This window comes from Stenella coeruleoalba (assembly GCF_951394435.1).
Source record: "Stenella coeruleoalba genome assembly, chromosome: 9".
NCBI lineage: Eukaryota > Metazoa > Chordata > Mammalia > Artiodactyla > Delphinidae > Stenella > Stenella coeruleoalba.
Window position 1 is genome coordinate 53,808,053 of NC_137155.1, and position 18,869 is coordinate 53,826,921.

Genomic DNA, 18,869 nt, shown 5'->3' on the forward strand with positions numbered 1-18,869 from the left:
TTATAAAGTGAGGAAGTATTAAAAGTGCTTATAGTGTGTACATCAACTCTGCTTGATATGTTAGGAGCCCCAGGGACTGTTTGGTAGTTGTTATTATGAAAGTTTTTTTATCCTGCAAGAACTAATGTGCTTTCTTTGAGCTCTGCTCTTCTCTCTAGAACCTAAAAAGTTCCAGATTTGCCTCTGCTGTAGGATCAGTATTTTGGTACATTGGGAACTTATTCATACTCATTCTCTTTAACAGCTCTCTGTTCAAAATCAGAAATTTGAGACAAATGAGGATGGAATCCCAAAGGTGGATCAGTTTCATTTGGTATGTTACCTTTTTGTCATTTACTGGTTGGAAACCTGTGATATAGGTGTGTAACAGTAATATAAACTTAAATATTTGACTGAAGATGTCCTCTTATTTTTGTAAGAATACAAAATAGCATTCACAGTAAAGAAGTATTGAAAAAATTTAAGTGCAGAACTTACACTATTGCCAGAAAACTACTGCTAGAGAGTACTACTGGATTGTATGTTTGTCACACAAATTGTATGTGTAATCTGTGTAATAATTAAGGAAAAACAGTCTTTGCTATATCTTCAAAGATCACATTATATTAAAATTAGTGTTTTTACTACTTTTTATAAGTACCTGGTTGTATCTTTTCTTTGTCGTACATCTGTGTCATTCATACTGCTTTGATATATATATATATATAGATAGATAGATATAGATATACAGACAACCTATTTTGAGTATCTTCTATATCAGGAATTGAACTAGGTGCTGCTTTATAGGATTACAGCATTGAAGGAGTTAATAATTTAGAAATGTGAACAAGTAAACAACCAATATTTATATATAGAATATTAAGAAAGTACTCTGGAGGGAGCTGATCTTTAATTTGGCAGAAAAAAGGGGAGGAAAGAGGCTGTTCAAAAATGCCACCAAATAGTTATTTGAGGTGAATCTTCAACGTTGATCTTTTGAAATGGAATAGTCCCCAGTGTGACTAGATATTAAGGAGTTAAATATGGCAGCAACATGTCTATAAAAGTATAATGATACTGAGCTGCATGAGCTGCTTGTATATTTTGGAGATTAATCCTTAGTCAGTTGCTTCATTTGCAGATATTTTCTCCCATTCTGAGGATTGTCTTTTCATCTTGTTTATGGTTTCCTTTGCTGTGCAAAAGCTTTTAAGTTTCATGAGGTCCCATTTGTTTATTTTTGTTTTTATTTCCATTTCTCTAGGAGGTGGGTCAAAAAAGATCTTGCTGTGATTTATGTCATAGAATGTTCTTCCTGTGTTTTCCTCTAAGAGTTTTATAGTGTCTGGTCTTACATTTAGGTCTTTAATCCATTTTGAGTTTATTTTTTGTGTATGGTGTTATGGAGTGTTTTAATTTCATCCTTTTACATGTAGCTGTCCAGTTTTCCCGGCACCACTTACTGAAGAGTCTGTCTTTTCTCCATTGTATACCCTTGCCTCCTTTATCAAAGATAAGGTGACCATATGTGCATGGGTTTATCTTTGGGCTTTCTATCCTGTTCCATTGATCTATATTTTCTGTTTTTGTGCCATATTGTCTTGATTACTATAGCTTTGTAGTGTAGTCTGAAGTCAGGGAGCCTGATTCTTCCAGCTCCATTTTTCTTTCTCAAGATTGCTTTGGCTATTCAGTGTCTTTTGTGTTTCCAAAGGATTAATCTTCAAAATATACATGCAGCTCAATATCAATAAAACAAGCAACCCAATCCAAAAATGGGCAGAAGACTTAAATAGATGTTTCTCCAAAGAAGATATGCAGATTGCCAACAAACACATGAAAGGATGCTCAACTTTACTAATCATTAGAGAAATGCAAATCAAAACTACAATGAGGTATCACCTCACACCGGTCAGAATGGCCATCATCAAAAAAATCTACAAACAATAAATGCTGGAGAGGGTGTGGAGAAAAGGGAACCCTCTTGCACTGTTGGTGGGAATATAAATTGATATAGCCACTTTGGAGAACAGTATGGAGGTTCCTTATAAAACTAAAAATAGAACTACCATATGACCCAGCAATCTCACTATTGGACATATACCCTGAAAAAACCATAATTCAAAAAGAGTCATGTCCCACAATGTTCATTGCAGCACTATTTACAATAGCCAGGACATGGAAGCAACCTAAGTGTCTATCGACAGATGAATAGATAAAGAAGATGTGGCACATATATACAATGGAATATTACTCAACCATAAAAAGAAATGAAATAGAGTTATTTGTACTGAGGTGGATGGACATAGAGTCTGTTATACAGAGTGAAGTAAGTCAGAAAGAGAAAAACAAATACCATATGCTAACACATATATATGGAATCTAAAAAAATAAAATGGTTCTGATGAACCTAGGGGAAGGGCAGGAATAAACACAGACGTAGAGAATGGACTTGAGGACTGGGGGAGCGGGAAGGGCAAGCTGGGACAAAGTGAGAGAGTAGCACTGACATATATACACTACCAAATGTAAAATAGATAGCTAGTGGGAAGCACCTGCATAGCCCAGGGAGATCAGCTCAGTGCTTTGTGACCACCTAGAGGGGTGGGTTAGGGAGGTTGGGAGGAGATGCAAGAGGAAAGGGATATGGGGGCATATGTATATGTATAGCTGATTCACTTTGTTATACAGCAGAAACTAACACAATATTGTAAAGCAGTTATACTCCAATAAAGATGTTAAAAAAGTCATAATGATCAGACTGTAAAAGTTCTCTTGCCATTTTTTTAAGAGACTATTTTATGTTACAATTGCTTTTATGGCTTTATTTTCTTAAGAGCAGTTTTAGATTCACAGCAAAAATGAGAAGGTAGAGATTTCCCATAGGTTTCCTTCCTCCACATATGCAGTTTATCCATTATCAACATCCCCTACCAGAGTTATACATTTGTTGCAACTGATACCTACATTGATACATCATTATTTCCTAAAGTCCATAGCTTAAATTAGGATTCACTCTTGGTGTTGTACATTCTTACAGGTTTGAACACATGTATGATGCCATGTATCTACCATTATAATATCATACAGAGTATTTTCATTACCCTAAAAATCCTCTGTGCTCTACCTTTTCATCTCTACTTTCTCCAAACACCTGGAGACTGATCTTTTTCCTGTCTTCATAATTTTGCCTTTTCCAGAATGTCATATAGTTGGAATCATACAGTATGTAGCCTCTTCATATTGGCTTTTTCCACTTAATCATATGCACGTAAGTTTCCTCTATGTTTTTTCGTGGCTTGATAGCTCATTTCTTTTTAGCCTTGATCCATTGTCTGAGTGTTCCACTATTTATCTCTTCACCTACTGAAGGACAACTTGGTTGTTTCCAGGTTTTGACAATTATGAATAAAGCTTCAATAAACATCCATGTGCAGGTTTTTGTGTGGACATAAGTTTTTTATTTCCTTGGGTGAGTACCAAGGAGTGCAGCTGCTGGATTGTATGGTAATAATATATTTAAATAGTTTAGTTTTTAAAGAAATTGACAAACTGTCTTCTAAGCTGTACTGTTTTTGATTGCCACTAGCAATGAGTAACCGCTCCTGTTGCTCCACAGCCTTACTAGCATTCGGTCAGTGTTTTGAATTGTGGCCATTCTTATAGATGTGTACTAGTATCTCATTGTTTGAATTTACTTTTCCCTGGTGCCACGTGATGTGGAGCATCTTTTCATATGCTTATTTGCCACCTGTATATCTTCTTTGGTGAGGTATTTGGCAAGGTCTTTGGCACATTTTTTAATCATGTTTTCTTATTGTTGAGTTTTAAGAGTTCTCTGTATATTTTGAATAACAGTCTTTTATCAGATACGTCTTTTGCAGATATTTTCTCACAATCTGTGGTTGTCTTCTAATTTTCTTGAATGTGTCTTTTGCAGAACAAATTTTTAATTTTAATGCAGTCCAGTTTATTCTTTCCTTTCATGGATTGTGCTTTTGGTATTGTATTTTGAAAATCTTTGCCAAACCCAGCTTCATCTGTATTTTCTCCTATGTTTTCTAGGAGTTTTATAGTTTTGCATTTGACATTTAGGTCTGTGATCCTTTTTGAGTTAATTATTGTGACAGGTATAAGATCTGTGTCTAGATTTATTTTTTTGCATGTGGATGTCCAGTTGTTCCAGTACCATTTGTTGAAAAGACTATCTTCTTCATTGTATTGCCTTTTCTCCTTTGTCAAAGATCAGTCTATATTTATGTGGGTCTGTTTTGTTCCACTGATCTATTTGCTTATTCTTTTACTAATACCACATAGTCTTGACTACTCTAGCTTTACAGTGAGTTTTGAAGTTGGATAGTAACAGTCCTTTAACTTTATTCTTTTCCTTTAATTTTGTATTGGCTATTATGGGGCTTTTGCCTCTCAGTGTAAACATTAGAATCATTTTGTTGATATCCACAAAATGACTTGCTGGGATTTTGATTGAGATTGCATTGAATCTATAGATGAAGTTGGGAAGAATTGATATGTTGACAATGTTGTGTTTTTTTCCATGAGCATGGAATATCCATTTATTTAGTTCTTCAATGTCTTTCATCGGAGTTTTATAATTTTTTTCTCAAATAGATCCTGTACATATTTTGTTAGATTTCTACTCAAGTATTTAATATTGGAGGGTATAAATACAAATGGTATTGTGTTTTAAAATTCAAATTCTACTTGTTCATTGCTGGTATATAGGAAGATGATTGAATTTTGTATATTAACCTTATGCCTACAAATGTTCTATAGTCACTCAACTAGTTCTAGGAGTTTTTTATTGGATGCTTTCATATTTTCTACATAGACAGTCATGTCATCTATGAACGAAGACAGTTTTATTTCTTCCTTCCAGCTGACATGACCTCATATTCTTTTGGTAGTTTGAACTGCAATGAAGGAACACACATAGTTTTGTTTAACTCTGTATGGTCTCTTATTTGACCAAAAAGTTTTTGTTTTGTAGTACCTACTATTATCCCATGAAATTAATTTTTTAAATAAATTTATCTATTTTTTTTTTTTACTTTATTTTTGGCTGCATTGGGTCTTCATTGCTGCACGCGGGCTTTCTCTAGTTGCGGTGAGCAGGGGCTACTCTTCATTGCGGTGCACAGGCTCTAGGCGCGCCGGCTTCAGTAGTTGTGGCTCACAGACTCTAGAGTGCAAGCTCAGTAGTTGTGGCACACGGGCTTAGTTGCTCTGTGGCATGTGGGATCTTTCTGGATCAGGACTCGAATCCGTGGCCCCTGCCCTGGCAGGAGGATTCTTAACCACTGCGCCACCAGGGAAGCCCATGAAATTAATTTTTAAACACACATTAAGAATGATTATTAAGGAGTTTTGCCCCACTTCTTGGGCAGTAGTAAAAAACATTGGAGACAACTTTTGGGAGATTATGAAACTATTCATTACACCTACCGGCCATCTCTATAGAATGCAATAACGAAGAAGGTTGATAATGTTTTACATTTTTGAAAAATGTATGATACAGAGTTTTTGCCATTAAAAAACTAGCAGTTACAGGTTACAGCTTCACCCAAAGCGAACACTTGAAACTCATGTTCTTTCAGGTTTGATAGAAAAATTACCGTGTAACAAATTATCCAGAAATTTAGTGATTTAACACACATTTATTGTCTTAAAAGTTTGTGAGCCAGCAGTGCAGCTTATTTGGATCCTCTACTTCATGTCCTTTCACAGGCTGCAGTCAAGTTGTTGGGTGGGCTATAGTCATCTTAAAGGTCGACTGAGGAAGGATCTGTTTCCAGGCTCACATAGTTGTTGGCAGAATTAGTTTCTCTCTAGTTGTTGACCAGAGCTTGCTGTATTTCCATCATGGCAACTTTTCTCATCAAAGTGCATAAGCAGAGAAAGCAGTAGAAAAGACTGTGTTAGTTAGACATAAGTCACAGTTTTTCATAACCAGCTCATGGATGTGATATCCATCACTTTTCCTCTTTGTTAGAGCCATTTCACTAGGTCAAGCCCATACTCAAAGGGATGGGATAATGTAACAAAATGAATACTGGGAAGTAGGGCTGACTGGAGGACATCTTAGAGGTCTGCCTACGACAGATTGTAATCTGTCAGCCATGTGCTAGACACTCTGCTAGCTGTATGTGTAAGGAAGATGAATAAACACAAGAAGTCTCTCTTTAATGTGGGTAGCTATGTGTGGACATTAAATTAGAAGAATACTTGGCATGTGCAGTATTTGCTTCTATCTGAGGCAGCCATTAGTGCTGGGAATGGTGTTGTCTTTACCCACATTTTGTGATCCCGCATAGTTATCAAACAAATGAGGGAGCTCTTGTCTGGACTTTGCAGGGCCCATGTCACAAATGGAGAGAAATCATGGAATTATGCAATGAAAGAGGTATGAGAGGATAATTAATTCACTTGTCCCCAGCCTCCTGGGAGAATTTCTTCAATAATATCCCTAACAGATGGCCTTCATTCTCTGCTTAAATACCTTTAAGTTCGGAGCAACCCATTTCACTATTGTACAACTCTTATATTTATTATAAGGTTAGTTCCTTCAAATAGTTGTTCCTTCACATAACGTGTATGATGCAAAATTCAAGAGTTACAAGAGGAAGCACATGCTGTTAGAAATCTCTCTATTTGTATTCCATCAGCTATCCAAGTCCCTTCCCTAGAAACACTTGTTATTGCTAGTTTCTTGTGAATCTTTCTATAAAAGTCTGTGTATGTATCCTTTTAAAAATAGATAATTGTTTCATTAAGTTTTAAAAAAATTTATATTTGGTCTGTAAGCTCAATAAAGCAGGGACTTTGTGTTATGCATCATTGTATCCCCAGTGTCTGTAGCACTGCTTTACACATAGTAGGACCTTAATAAATATTTTTGAATGAATGAATCTTGCTTTATTATATTTTTTCTGGTTAAATGATCTTCATCTGCTATTTCTTGGACCTGCCTTTTCCCTCCATTTCCCGTTTATATTTTTAATCCTTCTCAAATCAGTTTTTGTGTATGATATGAAGTTAAGGATCTAATTTTATCTTATTATATGTGGACAGATAGTTGACCCAGCACCATTTATTCAATAATCGGTCATTCCCCATTGATTAATAATGCCAGTCTATGCTGTATCAAATTTCCATGTATTCATGAACCTATTTTGGGCCTATTCTGTTCTTTGACTATTGATCCCTGTGCTGGCACTACACTATTTTAAATGCTGTATCTTTGTAGAGGGCTTTGGCTTTCCTTCCTCACATTTTTCTTTAACATTGCCTTGGCTATTCTTGTCACTTTATTTTTCCATATGAATTTTGGCACCAACTTGTTAATAACTCTTCTGAAAAACACTGTTGAGACTTTGAAAGTATATTGAATTTATAGGTTAATTTGAAGGAGAATTGCTATCTTAATGATACACTATTTTTGTGATTGGGAAAATAATAGCTCTCCATTTGTTTAGGACATTATTTTACTTGTATTGATTGTAAGATAGATTTTATTATTATTACTAATATTTTTTCTAACTAATTACATAAGTAGTTTTAATTATATTCAAAGGTACATATATCATGTAGCAAAAATTGATTCTTTTTTTCATTTCTTAAAATTGGGGTATAATTAACATATAACATTATATTAGCTTTAAGCATTCGACATAATTGTTCAATATTTATATACATTGTGAAAATGCTTACCACGGTAAGTCTAGTTAACATCTGTGACCATAACAGTTACAAATTTTTGTGTGTGTGTGTGATGAGAACTTTTAAGATCTACTCTTCTAGGAACTTTCAAATATAAATACAATATTATTATTAAAGAAACATTTATTTATTTGTTTATTTATTTTGGCTGCATTGGGTCTTTGTTGCTGTGCTCTGGCTTTCTTTAGTTGCGACTAGCAGGGGCTACTCTTCATTGGGGTGCGTGCGCTTCTCATTGCAGTGGCTTCTCCTGTTGCGGAGCATGGGCTCTAGGCGTGCGGGCTTCAGTAGTTGTGGCTTGCGGGCTCTAGGAGCACAGGCTCAGTAGTTGTGGCACATGGGCTTAGTTGCTTCGCAGCATATGGGATCTTCCTGGACCAGGTCTCGAACCCGTGTCCCCTGCATTGGCAGGTGGATTCTTAACCACAGCGCCACCAGGGAAGTCCCAGTATTACTATTTTTTAAAACAATTTATTATCTCTGAAGTTAGGCTATTTCTCATAATCGAAGTCTTTTTATCATGGTTCATAGTTTTATTGGGAATATTTTAATTCCTTAGTGTTTTAATGTCCCTTATGTTAAATGAAATATGGCATGTCTTTCAGTGAAGTTTTATAATCATTTTAAAATAGCTTTATTGAGAAATAACTTAAACACCTTACAGTTCACCCATTTAAAGTTTACAACTCAGTGATTTTTAGTATATTCAAAGATGCATGCAAACTATCACCACAGTCAGTTTTAGAGCATTTCATTACCTCAAAAAGAAATTCCATATTCCTTAGTTATGGACACTCTGTGTCACTATCCAGCCACACCAGTCCTAAATGACCACTAATGTACTATTTGTCTCTCTAGATTTTTTCTATTCTGGACATACATATGAATGGAATCATATGATACGTAAACTTTTATGATTGGCTTCGTTAATTTAGCATACTGTTTTCAAGGTTTATCCAAGTTTTAATGTGTATCAGTACTTACTCCTTTTAATGGCTGAATAATATTCCATTGTGTGGATTTACCACATTTTATTTATCCTTTTGTCTGTTAATAGACATTAGGGTTGTTTCTGCCTTTTGGCTATTACGAATAATGCTGCTGTAAACATTGGTATACAGGTTTCTGTGTGGACATATGTTTTCATTTCTCTTGGGTATGTACCTCAGAGTGGAATTTCTGGGTCAAGCTGTAACTCTGTGTTTAGTTGTTTGAGGAACTGCCAGACTGTTTCCCAAAGTGGCTGCAACCATTTCAAATTTCCATCAGCAGTGTATCAGGCAAGGTTCCAAGTTTTCATCCTCCCCAACACTTGTTTTTTACCTGACTTTTTGCTTCTAGCCATCTTAGTAGGTGTGAAGTAGCATCTTGTTGTAGTTTCAATTTGCATTTCCCTGATGATTAACGATGTTGAGCATCTTTTCATTTCCTTATTGGCTGTTTGTGTGTGTATATATATATATATATATATATATATATATATATATATATATATATATTTTCTTGGTGAAATGTCTATTCAGAACCTTTGATCATTTTTAAATTGGATTATCTTTATATTACTGAGTTGTAAGAGTTATATTCTAGATACAAGTCCTTTATTAGATATATGATTTGCAGATATTTTCTCCCATTCTGTGGGTTGCATTTTCACTTTATTTTTTTATTGAGGTATATTTGATATACAGTATTATGAGTTTTCAGGTGTACAACATAGTGATTCACAATTTTAAAGGTTATGTTCCATGTATAGCTATTATAAAATATTGGCCATATTTCCTGTGTTGTACAATATACCTTGTAGTTTATGTATTTTATACATAGTAGTTTGTAACTCTGAGTTCCCTACCAATATCTTGCCCCTCCCCCCTCCCCTCTCCAATAAACTGGTAACTACTAGTTTATTCTCTATATGTGTGATGCTGTTTCTTTTTTCTTATATTCACTAATTTGTTTTATTTTTTTAGATTCCGCATATAAGTGATATCATACAGTATTTGTCTTTCTCTGTCTGACTTGTTACACTTAGCATAATACCCTCCAAGTCCATCCATGTTATTGCAAATGGCAAAATTTCATTATTTTTTATGGCTGAGTAATATTCCATTGAATATATATGCCACATCTTCTTTATCCATTCATATGTTAGTGGGCGCTTATGTTGCTTCCATATATTGGCAATTGTAAATAATGCTGCTACGAACATTGGGGTGCATGTATCTTTTTGAATTGTTTTCATTTTTTTTGTATATATACACAGGAATGGAATTGCTAGATCATATGGTAGTTCTATTTTTAGTTTTCCGAGGAACCTCCATACTGTTTTGCACAGTGGCTGTGCCAATTTACACTCCCACCAACAGTGTAGGGGGGTTCCCTTTTCTCTACACCCTTTCCAGCATTTGTTATTTGTGCTCTTTTTGATGATGGCCATTCTGATGGGTGTGAGGTGATGTCTCGTTTTCATTTGCATTACTCTGATGATTAGTGATGTTGAGCAGCTTTTCATGGGCCTCTTGGACATCTGTATGTCTTCTCTGGAAAAATGTCTTTTCAGGTCTTCTGCCCATTTTTAAAATGGGTTTGTTTTTTTGATGTTGAGATGTATGAGCTGTTTGTTTATTTTGGATGTTAACCCCTTATCTGTCATATCATTTGTAAATATTTTCTCTCATTAAGTAGGTTGTCTTTTTATTTTGTCAATGATTTCCTCTGCTGTGCAAAAGCTTTTCAGTTTAATTAGGTCCTGTTTGCTTATTTTTGCTTTTATCTCCTTTGCTTTAGGAGATAGACCCAAAAAATATATTGCTGGGGTTTATGTCACAGAATGTTCTGCCTATGTTTTCCCCTAGGAGTTTAATGATTTCAGGTCTTACATTTAGGTCTTTAATCTATTTAGAATTTATTTTTGTATATGGTGTTAGAGAATGTTCTAATTTCATTCTTTTACATGTAGCTGACCAGTTTTCCAGCACCACTTATTGAAGAGACTGTCTTTTCTCCGTTGTATTTTTTTTTTTTTGCCTCCTTTGTAGATTGATTGATCATATGTGCATGGGTTTATTTCTGGGCTCTCTATTCTGTTCCATTGACCTATGTCTTTGTTTTTTGTGCCATTACCATGCTGTTTTGATTACTGTGGCTTTGTAGTATAGTCTGAAGTCAGGGAGTGTGATACCTCCAGCTTTGTTCTTTTTTCACAAGATTGCTTTGGCAATTTGGGTTATTCTCTGGTTCCACATAAATTTTAGGATTATTTGTTATATTTCTGTGAAATACGTCATAGGTGTTTTGATAGGGATTACATTTAATCTCTAGATTGCTTTAGGTAGTATGGTCATTTTAACAATATTAATTCTCACAGTCCAAAAACATAGTATGTCTTTCCACTTCTTTGTATTATTTTCAGATTCCTTCATCAGAGTTTTATAGTTTTCAGAGTATAGGTCTTTCACCTCCTTGGTTAAGGTTATTTCAAGGTATTTCATTCTTTTTGATGTGGTTTTCTTTATTTATTTTTAAAAGATTTATTATTTATTTATTTATTTTATTATTTTTGGCTGCATCAGGTCTTAGTTGCAGCACGTGGGATCTTTGTTGAGGCATGCGAGATCTTTTGTTGTGACATGCTGCCTTCTCTCTTGTTGTGGTGCGCGGGTTCCAGAGTGCATGGGCTCTGTAGTTTGCGGCATGCAGGCTCTCTAGTTGAGGTGCACAAGCTCAGTAGTTGTGGCGTGTGGGCTTAGTTGCCCCGTGGCATGTGGGATCTTAGTTCCCTGACCCTCATCCCCTGCATTGTAAGGCGATTCTTTACTACTGGACCACCAGGGAAGTCCCTGATGTGATTTTAAATGGGATTGTTCTCTTGCTTTATCTTTCTTATACTTCGTTACTAGTGTGTAGGAAATAAACAGATTTCTATATATTAATCCTGCATTTTTCAACTTTAATGAATTCCTTTATTAGTTCTAATAGTTTCTTGGTGGAGACTTTAGAGTTTTGTATATATAGTATTATGTCATTTGCAAATAGTGACAGTTTTATTTCTTCCCTTCCAATTTATGTCTTTTATTTCTTTTTCTTGTCTGATTACTATGGATAGGATTCCCAATACTATTGTAAATAGAAGTGGTGAGAGTGGTCATCCTTGTCTTGTTCCTGGTTTTAGAAGGCTTTTAGCTTTTCACTGTTGAGTATGATGTTAGCTGTGAATTTGTCATAAATGGCATTTATTACATTGAGATATGCTCCCTCTGTACAAACTCTGATGAGAGTTTTTATCCTGAATGGATGTTGAATTTTTGTCAAATGCTTTATCTGTGTCTGAGATGATCATGTGATTTTTATCCTTCCTTTTGTTAATCTGGTGTATCATAATGATTGATTTGTAAATATTGAACCACCCTGCATACCTGGAATAAATCTGTCTTGATTACGGTATATGATCCTTTTTATATATTGTTGGATTTGGTTTGCTAGTATTTTATTGAGGATATTTGTATCTCTATTCATCAGAGATATTGGCCTGTAATTTTCTTTTTTCATAGAGTGTTTGTCTGGTTTTGGTATCAAGGCAGTAGTGGCCTTGTAGAATGAATTTGGGAGTGTTCCATCCTCTTCAAGTTTTTGGAATAGTTTGAGAAGGACAGTTATTACCTCTTCTTTGTATGTTTGGTGGAATTCACCTGTGAAGCTGTCTACTCCTGGATTTTTGTATATGGGGAGTTTTTTAAATTACAGTTTCACTCCTGGTGATTAGTCTGTTCGGATTATCTATTTCTTCCCAACTCAGTCTTCCTAGGTTTTATGTTTCTAGATATTTGTCCATTTCTTCTAGTTGTCCAATTTACTGGCATAAAACTGTTTGTAGTATTCTGTTGTTTTTGTGTCTCTATGATATTGGTTGTTATTTCTCCTCTTTCACTTCTCATTTTGTTTACTTGGGGCCTCTCCCTTTTCTTCTTCATGTACCTGGCTTAAGGTTTGTCAGTTTTGTTTATCTTTTCAAAAAACCATCTCTTGGTTTCATTAATTAGTTTTAAATTTTATTTATTTCCTCTCTGATATTTATTATTTCCTTCCTCTACTGACTTTGAGCTTCATTTGTTCTTTTTCTAATTCCTTTAGATTGTAGGTTAGGTTGTTTGAGATTTTTCTTGTTACTTGAGATGGGTCTTCATTGCCATAAGTGTCACTCTTAGAACTGCTTTTGTTACGTCCCATAGATTTTGGAAAGTTTTGTTTCCATTTTCACTTCTCGAGTTATTCTTTGATTTCCTCTTTTATTCCTTGGTTTTTTAGTAGCATGTTGTTTAGTCTGCATATATTTGTACTTTTCCCATTTTTTTTTCTGTAATTTTTTTCTAGCTTCTTTTGTGATTGGAAGAAATGCTAGATATAATTTCTGTCCTCTTAAATTTGTTGAGACTTGTTTTGTGGCCTAGCATGTGATCTGTCCTGGAGAATGTTACATGTGCATTTGAAAAGCATGTATTTTGGTGATTTTGGATGGCATGTTCTGGAGATATTTAGTAAGTCTAACTGATATATTGTATCATGTAAGACCACTGTGGCCTTCTTGGTTTTCTGTTTGGATGATCTATCTGTCCATTGATGTAAGTGGGGTGTTAAAGTACCCTACTGTTACTGTATTGTTGTCAGTTTCTCCCGCCTTATATCTTTAGGTGCTCCTGTGTGGAGTGCATATATGTTAATGAGTGTAATATCCTCTTTTTGTATTTATCCCTTTATTATTATATAATGCCTTTCTTAGTCTTTTGTTACAGAGTTTGTTTTAAAGTCTATTTTGTCTGATATGAGAGTTACTACCACCAGTTTTTTGTTGTTTCCATTTGCACGAAATACTGTTTTTCCATCCACTTACTTTCAGTCTGTGTGCTTCTTTAGCTCTGAAGTGAGTTCTGTGGAAGCAGTATACAGATGGGCCTTAATTTTTATCCAATCAGCTACTCTGTGTCTTTTGATTGGAGCATTTAGTCCATTGACACTTCAAGTAATTATTGATAGGTATGTACTTATTGCCATTTTGTTACTTTTTTCTGGTTACTTTTGAAGTTCTTTTCTGTTTATTTCTTCTCTTTTTGTTTCTTCCCTTATGGTTTGATGATTTTCTTTAGTAGTTTGCTTCTGTTTCTTTCTTTCTAGTTTTTGTGTATCTGTTGAAGGTTTCTGATTTGTGGTTACCATGGTGTACATATATGCTGACCTATAACTATATCTGCTTGTTTTAAACTGGTAGTTACTTAAGTTCAAACAGGTTCTAAAAGATCTATATTTTTATTTCCCTCCCCCACATTTTGTATGTTTTATGTCATATTTTACATCTTTGTGTTTATCCCTTAACTCTTAGTAGTTACAGTTGCTTTTAGAATTTTTTGTCTTTTAATCTTTTTACTAGCTTAAGTGGTTTATCCCCAACCTTTACTATATATTTGCCTTTACTAATGGGATTTTTCCTATCCTGTAGATTCTTTCTTCTTGTTACAGCCTTTTCTTTTCCATTTAGAGAAAAATCTTTAAGCTATGAACTGTTAGCTTTTCTTATGTGAGAAGTTCCTTATCTCTCCCTCAATTCTAAATGATAATCTTGCTGGGTAGAGTATCCTAGGTTCAAGATTTTCCCCTTTCATTACTCTGAATATGCTATTGCACTCCCTTCTGGCCTGAAAAATTTCTGCAGAAAAATAAGCTGATAGTCTCATGTGGGTTCCCTCGTATGTGATGCTTTGTTTTTCTCTTGTTGCCTTTATAATTCTTTCTCTTTTGACATTTTGATACCTCTTGGTATGAGTCTGTTTGGGTTCATTTTGTTAAGGACCCTCTGTGTTTCCTGTACCTGTATATCTGTTTCCTTCTTCAGGTTTGAGAAGTGTTCAGCCATAATTTCATCAAATACATTTTCAACTCAACTCATTTCACTTTCTCTTTTTTTTCTGGGACTCCTATAATGCAAATGTTGGTATGCTTCATATTATCTCAAAGATCTCTTAAACTGTTTCATTCATTATTTCTTAAACTGTTCCATTCATTATTTAATTTTTCCATTCACTGCCTAGTGATTTTAGCATCATTTAGTGCTGGTCCTCTAGATACTTCGTTTTGTTGAATACTGGTGATTTTCCAGTTCTGTTATTGCATCTGTGTTTATTAATTGAAATGTTTTGATAAACTTTGTCTCAACAATTATTGGGTTACCCTACATTTTAGTTCGTTCAGGGAAAGAAATTTTAAGAAAAATTAGTTGGTGTCTTGGCAACCTCTAAAAGGTATCAATCAAATTTTAAAATTTTGTTTTAATGGTATGATTATAGTCTTGTGGATTTAAACATATTTTAATGTGTCTCAATTTGTTGAAGTCATTTAAAAAAGTATTTTGCTCAAATTCTAATTTGTTGAGAACCCTATTCAAGATGGATCCTGTGACCTTTGTCGCAAATTGAATTGTCTTTTATAACTTGCTTTTTGCATAAGATGTCCCTTATTATCTTGTACATTCTTTGCCCAATGACTGGAATTAGCCATTTTCCCAAGGAAGCTGGTATCCTTTTAGCAGGAAATTTAGAGACAAAAATATGGGTTGCAAAGGTTGTTAATTGTTATTGGAAGTTCATTTTTGTTTTAGAAAAAGAAAAATGAATGCATATTTTGTATAGGTATTTCCAAATAAAATTCAAGATTATAGGCTTTTTACTTAATTTTAATTACAAATTCACTCTTTCCTTTTATACTAATATTCATTTTTATGATATTAACAATTACATAATTGCTTCATCTTGAAATAAATTTGATAGTTTGAAAATAACAGTGATATTATTAGAAACAGTAAGGTTATTGAGTACACTTTAACATTTCTTTGCAGGTCTTTCTTTAGGATGTATCTCACTAGATCCTTATCCCACTATGATTGTATAGCCAAAATACTTGTTTTAAAGTCAGTTAAAATAATTTTCTGTGTGATTATGTTACCTGATACATAGTTCATTTGTTTAATTTTGACATTTAGAGATTGCTTTTGTTTTTGTTCTTTAGCTGTGTTTTATAATTTTACAATATTTTATAATTTGCGAGAGGGATAACCTTAAGGTAGAAATTTTTTGTCTATAGTTACTTTTGGGAATTGAGAAAACTTTTTTCCTAGTAATCAGATAATTTTATTTTATACATTTAGATTTTTGATACATTTGTAATTATCCTGGTGTTTGGTGTGAGGAATAGATCTGATTTTATTTTTTTCCATTGGGTCCATTTGTCCCAGTACCTTTTATTAAAAAGTTATCCCCTTTTCCCATTAGAAATGTTGTATTTCTTATAATAAAATTTTATTTGTACAAGAGTGTATTTTTAGTTTTTCTGTTTTGTTCCATTGGTGTGTTTATTCGTATTCTTTTGCCATATTCCTTTAATTTACAGACTGTATGATATCTTTTAATACTTGGAAAGGCTAGTTTCTTCCTTCTTGATACTTTTTATCAGAACTTTCATGTCTGTTCTCACCATTCTTACAAAAGATCTATACAGTTAACTAATCTAGTTCTAAGAGGGAGAAACTGATTGTATGTTATTGGAATCAGGTAAAGCTTATAAATTAACTTAAAAATTGGCTCATTACTGATGAGATCCTTTTTGTCCAAGAACATGATATGATTTTCTACTTGTTCTAAATCTATTTTTGTGGCTTTCAAGAGTGTGTGCTAGTTTTTTTCATTTAGATTTTGTAATTTTTAGTCAGTTTATACTTACTAAAGGTATTATCTTTAAATATGTTTAAAAACATATTCTGTAGAATTCAGTATGGGCATTGGCATTCATTCAGTTAGCAAATGTATACTGAATACCTGCTATATCCCTGACACTGTGCTTGTTGTTGGGGATGAAGTGAGAAACTAAGGTTTCTGGTCTTATGCATCTTAGAGTCTAATGAGGACACTACCAATAAATAGGTGATTTTTATTCAGTGTGAAATGTGCTCTGATTGGATTCATCATAGGGAGCAAGAAAAAAAGCATACTTTGGGAGGTGGAACTAGTGGAAGAGGAACATTATAATGTTATTTACATGTGATAACACAAATAACATTCTTTGAAGTTGTGGTACATAATAAAATATGGCCTCTGTAATAATGATGATAATGTGTTAGGGGTGGTAGAAATGTTTCAAGAGGAGATCATTTCACAGATGAAACCAGAAGCAGTTGACAAAGTAAAGGTTAGGCTACCCTTCCAGACAGAGGAGCTTCAGTGTAAAATTTTCATAGTGTCAAATTCTGACTAGTGCCCTAAAAAAGAAGGAAAATATACAGTTTTTTAAAAAAAATTTCACTTGTTTTTGATCAATTTCAGTTGTTATTCTTTTCTTTTTCCTTTTATATTATTTCCCTGTAATTTGATTCCATTGTTTTAATACTGGATTAATCCCTTTCCAATAAAAGCCAGTTGAGTTTGGTAAAAATTTTTTAAAAACCTAAATAGGAAAAATTGATTTTAGCTCTGTATCATTGATTAAAAGTACTTTTGAATTGGATACTCCTTACTTATTACAAGTTTGTCCTTTCATTCATTTGGTTTGATTTTATTTTTGTTTTGTAACATCTTTTTTCTTACAGGACGATAATGTCAAATCCCTCCTCTGTAACTTGATCTATTGTAGAAGTTCAATGACTGCTGAGCAAGTTTTCAATGCTGAATGTTTCTTGCTACCAAAGGGGAAATCAACTCCAAACTCAGAAAAAGATACTGAATACACCCCAAAAAAAGAGGAAGAATAATTAAAGGTGGAGAACTTGGATAAAGATAAGGAAAAGACAAGATATGGTGAAGCCAGCTTTGATTGATTAATATTCTTTTGTTGTTGCAGATGTTCCTTTTTAAAACTTTGTTTAGTTTGGTTAAATAAACAGAAAAAAATCTGGGAGTGTTCTGGAGCTAGTTGGGTGTGTCTTTGGTATTCCAGTTGTGAAAATAAAAGATGTTTGGTTATGCAAAAAAATTGTATACTCTGAAATTTCATTTAACTAGAGTTGTTAAGGGAGGATTTTCTGTCTGTAGTTACTTTTTGAAATTGTATAGTACAACTGTGTTACTTGTAATAGAAAAGGTTATTAGATTGTTGGACAGCTCCTACACAGATTTTCAGTATGTAGGCCAGCTCATTATGAAGGGTAATACTTTTGTTTAACAGATGATAGTTTGCATATGCTTTGTACCCAGTTTTGGGAATATAAAGATAAGTTAAACGTGGTCCTTACACTTAAAAAGCACATAAATCTATTGAGAAAGTTAGAGATCTAAACAGATCTTCATAATACAGTATAGAATATCTAATGATAGTTCTGGACAGAGCTTTTATGTGATTACACAGGAGGGATACTCATCTTATGGAAGAGGGGTGTCATGGAAAGCTTTCTGGAGGAGATACTACCTTAGTTAAATCATAAAGGATGGGTGGTGAAGGTGAAGGACGATCAAGAGTATCTTACTAGCAGAGAAAGCATGATGAAAGCACTGAAGGGAGAAACAGTTTGTGTGTTTAATAGGGAATAGTCATATAGGTAGATGAGGGCTTTATATGAAGCAATAAAATGCTCATACCTTATAATTTTATAGGAAATGTGGAGCCATTGAAGAATTTTAAACAGCTTTAGCTCCCTCAAAATCTGTCTTATACCTACTACCAGGTTAAGTGGTAGAGAGACTGATCAGAAGGATATTATGATAAAGTAGGTGAGCAGCGATGAAAATAAGATGTACAGAGGAGAAAGAAACAGTGATGAAACATACGGGTCCAATTTATGAAATAGTTAGGCAGTTCTGTCGGACTTGGTGATTGAAGCGTATGTAGACTAAAGTAATATGTTAGAGTCTCTAGATGCCTATTCAAAATCTAGTCTTTCTTTCTTCCTTAGTAGTACATAGCAGTTTTATTCGGGGTTGCAGTGTACTTGGTTAAAAGACTACATTTAGCATCTTCTCTATTAGTTGAAGCTTTTTGACTAAATTTTTGCAAATAAGACTCCTTAAAAGGAGCTGACTTAGCTTGGAGATGTGCCCTTTCACCCTTACCCCTTTCCTATTGCCTAGAAGTTAACATGGTGGTTAGAATTTGAGCAGTCTTCTTGGATCATGAGGTGACTTTGA

At 34.0% G+C, this 18,869-nt stretch overlaps 1 protein-coding gene across 1 annotated transcript in view; it reads left to right on the plus strand.

Annotated features, from left to right (window-relative positions):
• LOC307191913 (serine/threonine-protein kinase 31-like) overlaps positions 1 to 17,819 on the plus strand; it is a gene marked incomplete at its 5' end in the record, with an annotated part of 74,182 nt that extends 56,363 nt beyond the window's left edge. The window contains 2 exons of the mRNA XM_079932239.1: positions 245 to 313; positions 17,339 to 17,819. Of these exons, the coding sequence (XP_079788365.1) occupies positions 245 to 313; positions 17,339 to 17,500 (231 nt within the window). The remainder of the gene's footprint in view (positions 1 to 244; positions 314 to 17,338) is intronic.
• Between the last annotated feature and the right edge of the window lie 1,050 nt (positions 17,820 to 18,869).